We start from the raw sequence: 13,738 nt of genomic DNA, 5'->3' as shown, positions 1-13,738 counted from the left end.
AACATCGATCGCAATGAATGCGTTCCTTTCGATTGGTATACGCAATCGATTATCACCGTATGGTTATGGTCTGTAAACGTGTATCAGCGTGGATGATTATTTCTCCGATGTGCCAGAGCAGTCGTGGCAAGTTGCTCACGTAACGGGATACCACGAAGGAGAGTTCTGTGCAACCTCGTGCACTACGACCTTAATTTCCTTCCTTCTATTATACGGTGCTCCATTTTTCATCCCCTTGCGAGCGCGTCTCTTCTTCCAACAATGATTTCGAAATCACTGGATCGACATTGTAAGTGCATATAATTTATTGCGCTGAACGACGCATTGTTTCACAAGACGAACAATTTTTGCATACAAAATCCGTATTTGTACGTATATTGGCAAGGCAAGGTGCTAGTTTTTGTTTTGTTAAAAGTACCCTTTTTGTTTATATAGTCATCTAAGTAATCTTCTAACTTTTTAAATTTTACAGAGTCCTATAAAATAAAAAATTGCAAGTTTCTGCAATTAAGACATAAAGATTTGAAAAGTTCGCTTTCAAACGTCATACTTTGTATCACATGTTATTAATTCAAATATACCTAAACGAGAAATTCTGCACTCTTTCGAAGGATTTATCATTGACTGTACTTTAACCGTGTAGAAACTATTTACGTCAATATAATATACCATTATATAAGAACTAGGTAGTCTATGATGATCAATTGCTTCCCAAGTTTCAAGTTAAACTATAAGACTGTGATTAGTTAAATCCCTTTCTTATAAATTATCAAAATATGATTAAATCTAATGAAGATAACAATTAAACAATTAAGAAAAGTTGCTATAACTGGAAATACCTTAGAAAAATAGCTAAAGCTGAAGAAGTTCTCCACAGGCAATAAATATAAAACAAACCTAGTTCCACAGAATCTGAGGATAGTTGATAACACGAAGAAAACATTTTTACGACGTCAACCGTGTTAAAACAGGATATTAATCCTCCGAACCTGCTATTCGAACATTCCTTGCCAGCATAAAAATATTTACACAAAGAGTCAACTACAAGGTTATAAACCAGTAAGACGTCTTTCTAGCGTATCCCACGAGAATGATCAATTATGAAATGCAAAAAAACCAAGCAAAACGAAATCAAATTCTCAACTGGCATTCCACTACTCGATCACTACAGAAAGAAGCAAATTATGCTCAAGGTAGGCCAAACTCCTGAAGCGAGACCATGTCTCTGCATCACCAACGACGCAACGAACGTGCAAAGTAAGGAAACGGAGATCCGCGATATTAATCCGTAAACGCAGAAATCACCTCTCGTTATTCTAATATAACAACTAGGTGAATCACTATAATCCTGCATTGACTGTCTTTAACAGTTTGTTGACTCACTCTCTAGATATATTCCTCTGAGTGCCGTTGCCAGGTATCATCCTCCGATTTTAGACAATATTTATCAAAAAAATGTATCTATAATGATGTATTATCAGCTAAAGATCAAAGATGTTATACAAATTGTCATTTTAGCACATACAGTGGTTCACACAGGTATTCGAACACTTATCATAGAAAAGATTTATTCGTGTATTGTGGATGTTGTACAAAAAATTTGGAAATTTCATTGGTGCTATGATGAAACACGACTGCCACGATCATATTGATAACGCTTGAAATTAATCAGAAGATCTATATAAAAGTTACAAGGTATTCACTTCAAATATATATGTAGTAAAAAATTAGTATATAGCATAGATAACTATGTGAAGCATATAATAAATATTGAAGATGATCCCACTAAATATTAATACAATACATACTTGACTGTCTCAATATTTTTGTGAACTCTATGAAACATGTACTATAAATGTCTTGTAACTTCTATATATATAACGCATATATTTTTAGATTTGTTTCACACTTTACCAATATAATCGTAATGGCCAAGTTCCATTACAGTGCTAATGACATTTCAAAACATTCTACTCATAAAAGGTGTCCACGAGCGTTCGAACACTCTTGTGAATTGTGTATGTTCAATACGATTCTCTTTATATGGCTAGTCAGAGACAAGCGATCTCGAGGTTCGATTCACAAATGCGTTTCCTTGCGGATGCGCGTGGTACGTGTCGGAAATGATTAACGCGAACGCGCGTGGATCTTTATCTGCTATTTACCCTTTTGCCCGCCTCCTCGCTTTCCAACAAGAAAATTATAGCTACCTCAGGCTCAATACCCTTTGCCACGTAACTATTATTTCTGCCACGATAAGAAGTTCAGCCAACCTCCGAAGCACAATGAAATAACTTGATCGCCTTCGAGGCGCTCTCGTGACAGCCATCGTTTACCCCAATCCGATGTTTTCTAAAATCATTCGAGATTATGTAGATTAGGAAGATTGTAAACTCCCAAGTCAATATGAATTCCCGAATAAAAATTATATTTCAATAGATATTACTTACTAAATATTACTTACTAGGCAGCGTATATGTACGGTACATTTTACTAGATTTTGTGCATTTCGTACTTTTTACGAATAAAGTATTTCAAAATCTGAAAAATATAACAAAAATTTTTGGAGATATCCTTTTTCCATAAAAAGAAAGTGAAACTATCTTGCACCGTTGCACCATATCGTAATCCATCGTAATTTATTAGGCGAAGAATTTGGTAAAATTCTTCTTCGATCTAATATAATCAAAGATCTCAAATTATCCAGAGACAAGAGAACGTCTGCTTTCGTTTTCGTAGGTTCGTTCCAGTTCTCATAGAGACAGGTTTGCTAAGGGGACTCGTGTCGCCGTTTAATGACCGAGGGAAGAACAATGGAGTACACACCTGCCACTCATCACGGTGACCAAGTTTTGAGTAACTCGAATAAAGGAGACCCACGTTCCTTGGCTTTGTATTGTTTGAAGAATGGTACGCTGGTGTGCGAACAAATAATACATTCTTATGCTTCGAAGACTTTTGATCTAGAAGAATAGCTGTACTGAAAGAATTGTTACCTGTATTCGTACATATCTTTGAGATATATATATATATAAACACAGACACAAGAAATCTGTCGATCAAGCTAGAACGCGAATGGTAATCTATTTTCAATCTATATGTCATTTTCAAAATCCATTTTCTGTCATCATTGGTGTAAAAAAAATGTCCAACGTTTGTATCTCTATAATACTTGGTAATTCGTGTCACATCGAGAAACGTGTTAAGGAAACGACCGTTGATTTTTATTACGAATAAATCGCCGAATTGTGCTCGTTCCGATCGCTGAGCACACTTTCTCCAGTCGGTGCGCTCGCTGTGTGCACTGTTTCGGATTTACGTGAATTTCTACTTCTACACCTCTCGTTTCTTACGTATAAATATTGTAATATTGGTGAATTGAATATTCGAAAATTGATAAATGAAGATATATTGATGAACCTTTACAGCTAATTAATTCGATAAACGATTCTGACTACTTTAGAATCCCATAATGACTTTCGAAAAGTTCTTCAATAGTCCAATTATGTTTCTTTGACAACGTTCAATTGTATCATATTCTTGTGATATTCATATTGATCCTTCGACCAGTTAAATACGCAACATAAGACTGAACGACTTGTCTAATGTGAATTTTGTCGCGATACAATAAAGATAGATTATCTTCATAACGAAATTAACTTGAATTGAGATTTACAGTTTCAATGTTCGAACGGAGGATTATTAAATAAAGATCATTAAATACGTACAAACTACGTATAATATCTTAATATCGTATCGTTCAATCCGATGTTACGGCAATGCTGTAACACGGAAAACGCTTCTACAGTCACTTCTATAACAGCAACAAATATGAAATTCACCATCAGAATGCACCTGGAAGTCGAACATAATCTGTTCCGTATCTCAAGTATCTCGTTAGGAGAAGGCGATTCCGTCTGTCGCGAACCACTTCCTGTCTATGTATACAGATTCCGGTGCAAGAAGCTTGCGTAACCCGCAATATCATGTTCAGATATCTCGAGTTCGGTGCCAGGATTTCCGCGGTGTCCACTCGACAATTTTTACTTGGTTTCGAAATCAAGAACCGATCAACCGAACAGGAATGCCGTTTCGATTTAGTACAACCGATTTAATCTTCGATGGATCGTAGAAAACAGGGCGCGCATTAAAAATGAAGGCGATACGCTCGAGAGGAATTGTAAACGGTGAATACCGTACAGTAATCCGAGAAGAGGCACCTCGCGAGCAAAATTCGATTTTGCAACTGTGATATTTAAGGAAGAAGTTATTTTCTATGACAAACTGAAAAGCTGGATTTTGGTAACGACGTGCCGCTTCCCAGACCATCGTGCACCAGCGAACACACGGTGAAATTTCATCGCGCGTTCCGCGCGAGGTCTTGCCGATTTTCCGGGGGTAGAGAGCCGCGCTCTTTATTCTCCTCGGGCCGTTTTACCTCGAGATCGCTTCGCACGATAATGAAACAACCTGTAAGCAGTCGCTCGTGCTCCCACTCCCTTAGCAAATACCGGAAATTTGTGCAAGCGCCTTAACACTATCACGTTCGAGGATCGGGGGAACCACGAGCCTCGATCTACCACGCACGTCTTCTCCCTTTCGGCTCGTGGTACTGGTCTCCTATGCATCATCTAGTAGATGCAAACTCTGGTGGAGGAGGAAAGACAGTGCACGCAAGGCCAACGGCTATCTGACGGTTTATCTTAAGAGCGAGCCAACTCGCGATTTTACTGCACATCCTTCGTTAGACCTCGAGTCTTCCTGATTCTACGAGGGTAATAAACAGATTCGTGTAATCGAGGAGATAATGCGATATCCAGGTGTTAGGATGAAGTATCTTGATTCCAGGAACGATTGATTCGCTCGTCTACGTCAGATCGATCGATTTACCGAGAAACGTTACTCACAAGTTTGTAATAAGTTTGAGTTGAACGTGAAAAGATTAAATAAGATTTTAACGTTAAAATTATACGATGATCTTCAACTCGTGAGAAAAAGTCTTTTCTCATATTTCGTAAGCAAATTGGATAGTTTATATTCAAATCCAATTTCTGTTATTTTAAGCTCCTAAAAAATTGTCAATGATCCTCGCGTACTTCTAAATGTATTTACTACATCATATGGTAATTCGTTAAGTGGAATGTTCAAGACCTTTTTCAATAAATATAAAAATAAAAAAAGGAATTTCAAAAGATATATTTTAGGAATACAATTTTAGAAACGAATTTCAATTAATCAATTTCAATCAATGGTTGTACTTTTATCTCCACAAAGTGTTAACGTATATTTAGATTGATATATTCCACATGGATAATCGCAATTTCTTGATTTCTAAACGGTTACTTCACCGATGTGTTTTAGATTTTTATGTAACATACATATGTATTTATTAATTGATATTAACATCAGTGAACGTCATTTAATATCGCGTAAGTCGTGTTGATTGCCGATTGCTTTTACCGTTTCTCCATAGATCGTAGGTTTATCCCTGCGGATGACTCAGTAAATACAAACACATCATTTCTGTGGCTAATCCTCGAGTCGAGAAACCACAGTGGGAAAAACTTTCAGAGATTGTTAGCCAAGTATAAAAGGACTAAAGAAAGGAGCGAGCATCGCCGTGATTCAACGAGATGTTACTGTGATATGAACGCGAGACCTTCTGTACGGCCTTTCGACGAACGTTCCTTAACCCTGAAGCCTTGATTTCTCAATCCTTTTACGCACTATGAACTGCTACGATTCTGAATTTCATCGATCTTTTGATAAATTTGATATTTTCATCTAAAATCTTATAACTGTGTTTCGTATCCTTCTATCCTATTTCTTTTAAATATCTCTCATAATGGACCTTAAGTTATTTCCTGTTGTCTATCAAAAATTAATCTAATCACCACTATTGGAATATTGCAATGTAGAAAGAAGTAAATGCTAAGAATTTTCCCGATGAATTTTCGTATGAAAATAATTACAACTCGAAATATTCGCAAAGATTCCTCCGCCTCTAGAAAACGCCATACAACAGTTTTCCAGTTTCCAAGTCACTCCAAAGTCCGAGATTCACAGGTTGAAAATCCAGATTTTATAAAGTCATTACGTGATCTAAATTCCTCGTGTCTCCCGATGATGTATGTTTCAACGTACCAAGTAACATTTTACAGCAATAGGAGCTTGGTAATATTCGATTTTATTACGAACGGATATCGTAATGAAGTTCCTACGAATGTAACGAAACTCTTGCTCGTGTTTTCCGAAGAGCGATCGTTAATTCGCTATTCAAGCTGTGGGCGACTCGGAACGACTCGGCGCCACGGAATCCTTTAACTGACACTAATTTCATCTTGAAGAGATTCTGATTTACGAGGACTTGTCCAGCGAGTCGAGTTTCTTCTCATCGGCAGCGAGTTCTAAGACGTTTTTCTGGCGACGTTCGCCGAGGTTGTTGCCCCGTAACTTCATGTCGAACGTGTCGAATCGAAAAGTTCAACGTATCTGTCTTCGCTTCCCGAACCGTTCCTCCGATACGAATAAACGTTAGTATTTCTTCGTTTAATCACGACTATAACGCAACGTTTCGTCGAATCTATTAGGCATTTCTCGATCGTGAAATAGTCTTCAAATTTTGTGGTCCAATTTTGATCTTCTCCCGTTGAACAAGAAGACTTTGGATGTTTTAAGAATAATACTGACATAACGAGATTAAGAAATCTTTTAGCATTAAAGAAATTGAAATTGATCCAACGCACGTAGGTTAACATTTTAATAAGTTAGCTGATCCAATTTCCATTAATTATGAAAATACCATCGTGTTACTAATAATTTTCGTGTAAAATCTATCATAATGTCTTAAAATTTCACGATAAACGATGAATATATAACGTATGAATTATTATGAAAGTCTTGTTTAAAATTCCATGAGTTTTGATTTCCCTTCGTCGTTCGAGTTGATATTAAACGCATATCGTAAGTTTCATACACAATTCATGCACACCGAGCTTGTTAAGCAACGAAAGAAAAATATTGGAAATCTGCAAATGCCTTTTGCACGAGAATTCTCTCTCTTTCGCAAACCGCGATTACACTTTTCATAATATCGCGAATCATTATCTACGGCAGCGATTTAAAAGAAATTCAACGGTGATTCATCGTGATTTAGCGGTTCGCCAACATTTTCGATTCGCTTCTTTGCGGTCAATGATGGATCGAGTCGACGATCCATCCGTGTCCTTGAGGCTTCTCGTCGTTGATTTTCTTTTTTTGTACGTGCTTTGTCGTCGATCATTGTCAACCGTTAGCAACGATGATTGTTTAACAGGAACAATTTGAGGTAAAGTTTACGAAGAACCAACCCAGGAAACTCGCTCTCGGAGTTTTACTTTCGCCCAGCAATTGATAGCCAGGGACCTTTATCGGTCGTTACTCAGCTGGTATTTTAACACGAAGAACGTGTTTTGAACCGTCTACAAACTCGACAAAAACCTCTACCCGCGAATGCTTTTTCACGTGTGGTGTAACATTTATAAAGGTGGCGAAAAACAATCTCAAAGATTAATTTCAAAACATTGCAGTCTGATGACTAAACTTTTAGAGAAACTAATTCTTAAGCCACCTCCTTTTTATACTCCTCTTTCTTTTACTTAAACGCATAACACGCTCAATAAAGTATAAATCTCTAATTCAGAGGTTTACTACAGAAGATAGTAGATTCTGCGTTATACATATACTAATAATCGTTAAATTAATCCCTGGTTGATCAGTTGTGGGTCGAATATCAAAGATGCTTTCTCACTGCTGCAATGATTGATTTTTCTGAAATGAATGAAACTATATAAATACCTCAGCATCGTACTCGTAAAATTTGCCTTCTCCTCGTTTTCCCTCCTTTCGCATTCAAGCGAAAACCAAGCGCATCACGATCGTTTGGCTCGTCGTGACGGCAAGGTTAGTAAATCTTACGAAGAACCAAGAGATTCCCTTCAATTTATAACCACGCTTCCTCTCGTGGGAGGGAACGAATCCTCTGGAGAGTGGAGGGATCGTAAATTCTAGGAAGCGAGCGAACAGGCTGACTATCGGAAGCGTTCGAACCTCCGAGGACTTTCTACGATCCCGTCTCCGGGAATTCTTCTTTCGTTAGGGCAACGTCGACGACGACAAGGAGGAAGACACGATGCACAAGGAACGACCAGTCTCTCCTATTGGCTCTCTTGGTACGCACGCATTGCTTCGTGCCTCCGTAATTTGTGTGTTTCGAGGTCGTGGAGAGAAGAAGACCCGGTTTCGAAGGCAAGGGAATCTCGCGGAGGTAGAAACGTGTCGGTCGAGTTCGAGGTACATCGACCATATCGAAGAACTGTTGTAGACAGGTGCTGTAATAAACGCTGTTCCTTTTCTTTTTCTTTGTCTTTTTTGTAAGGGAGTTAGTACTTTGGTTGTCGTTCGTCGTGGTTGACAGGCGCGAAAGTGCGATGGAACGAGCGATTGAAAATTTAGTCTTTGGCTAATTACTTGCTTACGCGCCAATTGTAACGCGACCTGCTCCAGGATTCGTGAAATGCGAACGTAACGACCTAGATTTTCGTGTATCCAAGGTTTCATTGTAAGATCGCCGAAATTTGTATCTGATTTTTACGAAGTATGTACTCGCTACTCAAATTCTCGACTCTTTCGATTTCTCGAATTTAAATCAGAATTAATTGGAATTAATTATTTAGCAGAGAACTAATTTCCTTCTAGTTAAGTCTCCGATGGTCAATGAGATCGTTTATCATACATAATTGGATTTTTATCTTTTTCATATGAATAAAGTATTATGTTTATCGCATTCATGGAAGTAATTATTTTCGTTCACTTCTTATATTGTACTTTGCATTTCATTGCCATAAATAATAAGATATAACCTTATAATTAGAGGAGGAAAAGAAACGTTATTACAGAGTCAAGAAACAATTGAAACAGAAAAACTGATCATTTTTGTACGTTAGGTGAAGAACTTGAAGTTCTTGAGAAATATCGATTAAGTTTGAAGGATTGAAAACGTAAGGCTGTTGTTAAAGTAGGCAAACTACTTCTGGACAAAATGCTACTTTCGCCGCCAATAAATTTAACAGCGGTCTGATAAAGGCCCGCAAACGTAACAACATGATTTTCTATTCGCGAAACTGGTTCCTCTAGGTTGTACTTCCGATCTTATCGAGAACGCGATTTGGTTTCGTTGCTTGCTTTTTCATTCGCGATTTAACAAGCAACAATGAATAAATTATATCGAGGAAACTATGAGTTCTACAACTGGACTCGCTTTACAAAGTGGAAGATCAGATTTCTAGACCGCTCGGGAGAACCAAGCGTCGAGAATCCAACTTGTACAAGCCGTTTCAAATTTGGAGATACAATCAAAGCTCTTCTGTAATTGCACTAATTAATTTTACATTCACATCTTGGAAATTATTCTCTATGTATATGCACATATCGTAGAATTTGTTACGTCTTAACTTTAACTCCGTTTTTAGTAAATTGTTTAATTTCGTTACTTGGCTGCGTGATTAGTACTCGAACCTTTCAAAGAACAATTGACTTAAAATATTTTCAACATTTCGACTCGACCTTGATTAAAATACCCTATACGATCCGATCTGAAATCTTTGGATATCTAAATGTCTATTTACTATGAAAGTTTCCTCTAAAATTTCACGACATCGAATCTTTAGCTTACGGATTCAAGTCGATACTACACGTACCTATGCAAATCCAACGAATATACCAACTTACAGTCAAGATATATTTACGTAGTGAAGATATTTTTCCATTTAATGGATATCGAATATGATAAAACGTAGATACAACATATATTTAGTATATTTACTATAAAATTATAATATAATAAATTTACCATAAATTCGTAAGGAACCACCTTAACCCGTCTTTTAACAGCAGTTGACGAAGCAAAATACAAAGACTGACCTAACGTAACGGAGAATATGCGGGATGTGTCGGGTATGAGACGTGTGTACGGTTACACCAGCCGCGTAGACAACGACGTTACAAAAGACATCGATGCCACGAATGTGGGCGACGCTCGGGAAAGTAAAAAATGCTCCAGGGACACGTATATACGGAGTACATTGTCTTCCGAGCGTCGTACCATACCGCCTACTGTCAACTTTATCGTAATCGTATGCAGGCACCGTAGCGTTCGACTTGTGAAATTACGGCTGGAAGAATGGAGAGAAAGATTTTGAAGAATGCGAGGAGATCACTTTCGACGAATAGATCTCCTTTTCACGGAACGTTACGTAATCATGACGGTCGAACGACCGAAGAATTAAGTAACGTCATCCCCCGCGAATAAATTTTATTCGTTCCGATGAACTCATTAGACGTTGCAGAAATGTATATAAGGATTAATATGTATCGTGATTACGAGTCGAGACGAGTTCATTTTTATGAGATACCACCGGAAAAGGAATAAAAATGAACACGAAGAAACGCGTATCAGACCTAAGAGCTGGAAAATTCTTTTCAAATTTATTCCTAACGCGTTTAGCTTGTCGATTATCTTGCCTAGTTGTTGGCTAGGCGGATAATTTAATACGTTTGTCCGGTGTTAGCGTTGAATCAAATTAATTATCAACGTTAATAATATTTTGTAACTTGGCTGTTTCACGGATTGCAACTCGCGAGAGGATGCCGAATTATTTTTTTCAACGAGTCGGATTCGTTTTATACGCATCTAAGCGAAGTGTGGACGCACGCGAACTTAATACATGCTGAAACGGCTATCAGAATTATTCGATGGAAGATTTAAAAAGCGGAAGCGAGAAGCGTGCGTCTTAGCGAAGGGATAAATTACGTTTGGTCACGTAAACGAAAACTCGTGTCCAGAGTGATAAAACGTATACCTATGCCAGGCTTTCGAAGTTGTGGACCGCGTTACAAGAAAATCACTATTCCTCACCCGTTCCATCGCATGTATTATCCTGCCGATACTCCTGCAAACTACGAGCGTTTCGTATCTTTTACTGGAAAGCGTATTCGTGATACAAGTCTCGGCAGGACATATGTAAATATCCATAGAACAAGCATCCTGTACGAGTACATTATACAGCACTGAGGTGATATTTTATATTTCCAGTTGAAGCTTCGAAAGCATTCAACGTTTTTAAATATTTTTAACTATATTCAAGGTATTGCTAGTAACATACCGTTTGACGAAAAATATGTGTTAGGGCATCTTTTCATATACGACACAAGAAATCTCCAAGTCGAAGCTGAATCCATCACCGCAACATTTTATTTCCAATTTTTTAAATTTACCTTAGCGAATGTCGCTTTTCTGTTTTAAATCACAAAAACTCTGTTTCTGTTTCTAACTCGTGCAACAGATTTTTGTAGAGTATCTATTATTCTAGTATATTTTTGTATCTCAACATAGCAGTGTACAAGTCATTCCCGTTTTCTGGCAATTCTGTATTTACGTAACCTTTATACATATCTCACTACTTGATTTAATGGGTTAATATGACTTACATTTCCACTCGTCTTGGAGTTGCAGTTTAACGAGACTTCATTTGCATCTCCACAAGTTTCTACATAGTCCTGCGTGCGTGTGTTCGCATTCCACGTGGATCAAATAGTTTCCATTTCACTGGCTGGATTCGGTTGTACCATTCTAGGGTGACTTTCACGTAAAGAAATCATTCTGGTCACATAGCGAGGCGCACCTCGCTAGAAATTCTATAATGACCTACTACTACGAGGGAAATCTTGGCGCGCACGAGTATCTTCTATTCGTATGTTTACCGAAGTGTGGAGAAAAACAAAGAATTTCTTTTCAGCAGTGCGATTTATCGCCGCATCGAACCAAGCAAATAGATCCGCCTTGTAAAAGATTAACTGGCAAATCGTGATCGTAGGTGTTCACAAGTTAGGAAAAGCTAGCCAGCAATTGTTGCACCAGCTTTGTACGTTCATATTCAGGTGCTATTGAAACAAAACCTTTGGCTATCTCCTTTCTCGTGTTTCGTTTCTTTTATCGGTGTAGGAAACGGCGCGAACGGTTTCATAAGTAATGCCAACTACTTTCTCCAGTCTCTCTTAATATCCTTTGTTACATCGCATCGAAATTGGACGCGGAGCAGCGTGAGATGTGAGCAACTATGTATTTAAATTATGGTACTGAAATTATCGTAAATAGCGTCAGGAAGAATATCAAACGAATATACATGCAGCACACGTACAAGTTTCCGGTTACATAGATTTTTATTCCAAAAACGATGTTTCAATGAATTTTTACAGCGTTCTTTTGTAATGTTATTTGCTTTTACTTGCCATATTCTTATACCCGATATTCACTAAAATTCTTTTAAACATCATTTTTAAAGGATAAATTGAAAAATCTATCTGCACGTCATTATATGCTCCGATCAAAAATACAACTTGATCAAAATAATCCTCTGCAATTTCTATATAGGTGCGACATTATGATGTTTTATATAATCAATTACACAAGTTCAGTTACACAGTAATCGATTACACACATTCTTACAGAAGTTTCTTGATAGATTTTTCGATCGCAGAGCTACAGGTAGTAAACACATCAGAAGATACTCACGTTAACCATCCGTGGCTGCGTTTACGTCGCGTCCTCTCCAGGCTGTCACCTCTTCGCGGAGGTCCTCTTCGAGATCCTGCTCAAGGTCGCACGTTCCTCTCACTTTATCACTGGTTCCACTGGAAGAAAGGAAGGTCCTTACGCACACACTGACCTTACTGGCACTTGCACTTTCATCGATCGACTTCACTGCGCAGAACCAACCAACGTGTTCGTGGAAAGGAAGTATAAGAAAAAAAAGAGAGAAACGAAGAAAGAGCGAGCGAAAGATCGAGGAAAACGGTTACAGTGGTGGTCGATGAGTCGCAACAAAGCCGTGTCAATGAAAGATTAAATAATACGGGTGAAACTCATGCGAGCCGAGACGCGAAAGGAACATGTCGCGGCTCCGCGAGCGGAGCAACTTCTACCACCAACTAACTACAATCGACTGCCTGAATGACTGACTGACTGTGCGCTGACTACCAGCCGTGAACTGCTAGTCGCGGATCCGGACTCGATCACCACCAACCTAGCTGGCCTTCCTCCTCTTTCTCTGGTCGCCGACTTACTGACGACCACTATCCTCTCTCTTTTACCTCCCTCTTTCCGCGTCGTGATCGTTGTCTATACACCTAAGTACTTACTTACCGAACTTTGTTTACGAAGTTCACGATGACTTACCGATGGACTTCTTATTGACCTATAAGCACACAGCTAATATCTATATATTTATGTAAAATTTAAAGGTACTAAATGCACGTACGAAGAAACAGAATATACATATGAAAAATTATATAAAACATTTAAAGTGTACTAACCTTTGTGAGACTTAGCAAATGAAAAAAATTTCTCCTTCGGTTTTACTTTGTTGGTTGCGACGATAAAACATGAATTAGCAATGTTTGTATTTATGGGAAGTTCAAAGATGCAGGAATACACAGAATGCACGCAACATGTAAAAATTGATACAATATTCAAAGCAGGATACTGGTTATAATATGTGGTAAATGGTGCAAATCCGTGCTTGCTCATTATTCTACTTGTATCCTTGAACATATGAATTTGCATAAATCATATGTTTTATCCATTGCAGCCTATTTATGAGATTCACTATGCTGAGTAATGTTAAATATTCCATTTAAATGA

General features: G+C 38.0%; 1 protein-coding gene across 2 annotated transcripts in view; it reads right to left on the bottom strand.

The window, feature by feature from the left end:
- Positions 1-13,147, bottom strand: part of LOC117233300 (calpain-C) — a 38,256-nt gene extending 25,109 nt beyond the window's left edge. The window contains exons 1-2 of one of the 2 annotated variants that reach the window (XM_033493460.1): positions 13,122-13,147; positions 12,611-12,799 (exon numbers count right to left, since the gene is read on the bottom strand). In XM_033493460.1, the coding sequence (XP_033349351.1) occupies positions 12,611-12,619 (9 nt within the window). In that variant the 5' untranslated portion in view covers positions 12,620-12,799; positions 13,122-13,147. Of the gene's footprint in view, positions 1-12,610; positions 12,800-13,057; positions 13,075-13,121 lie in introns of those variants that run through there. The other variant, XM_033493461.1, reaches the window with a different exon arrangement.
- Between the last annotated feature and the right edge of the window lie 591 nt (positions 13,148-13,738).

This window comes from Bombus vosnesenskii, unplaced genomic scaffold (assembly GCF_011952255.1).
Source record: "Bombus vosnesenskii isolate JDL3184/JDL3185 unplaced genomic scaffold, Bvos_JDL3184-5_v1.1 scf7180000013295, whole genome shotgun sequence".
NCBI classification, from domain to species: Eukaryota; Metazoa; Arthropoda; class Insecta; order Hymenoptera; family Apidae; genus Bombus; species Bombus vosnesenskii.
This window is presented reverse-complemented; position numbering and strand designations above follow the sequence as displayed.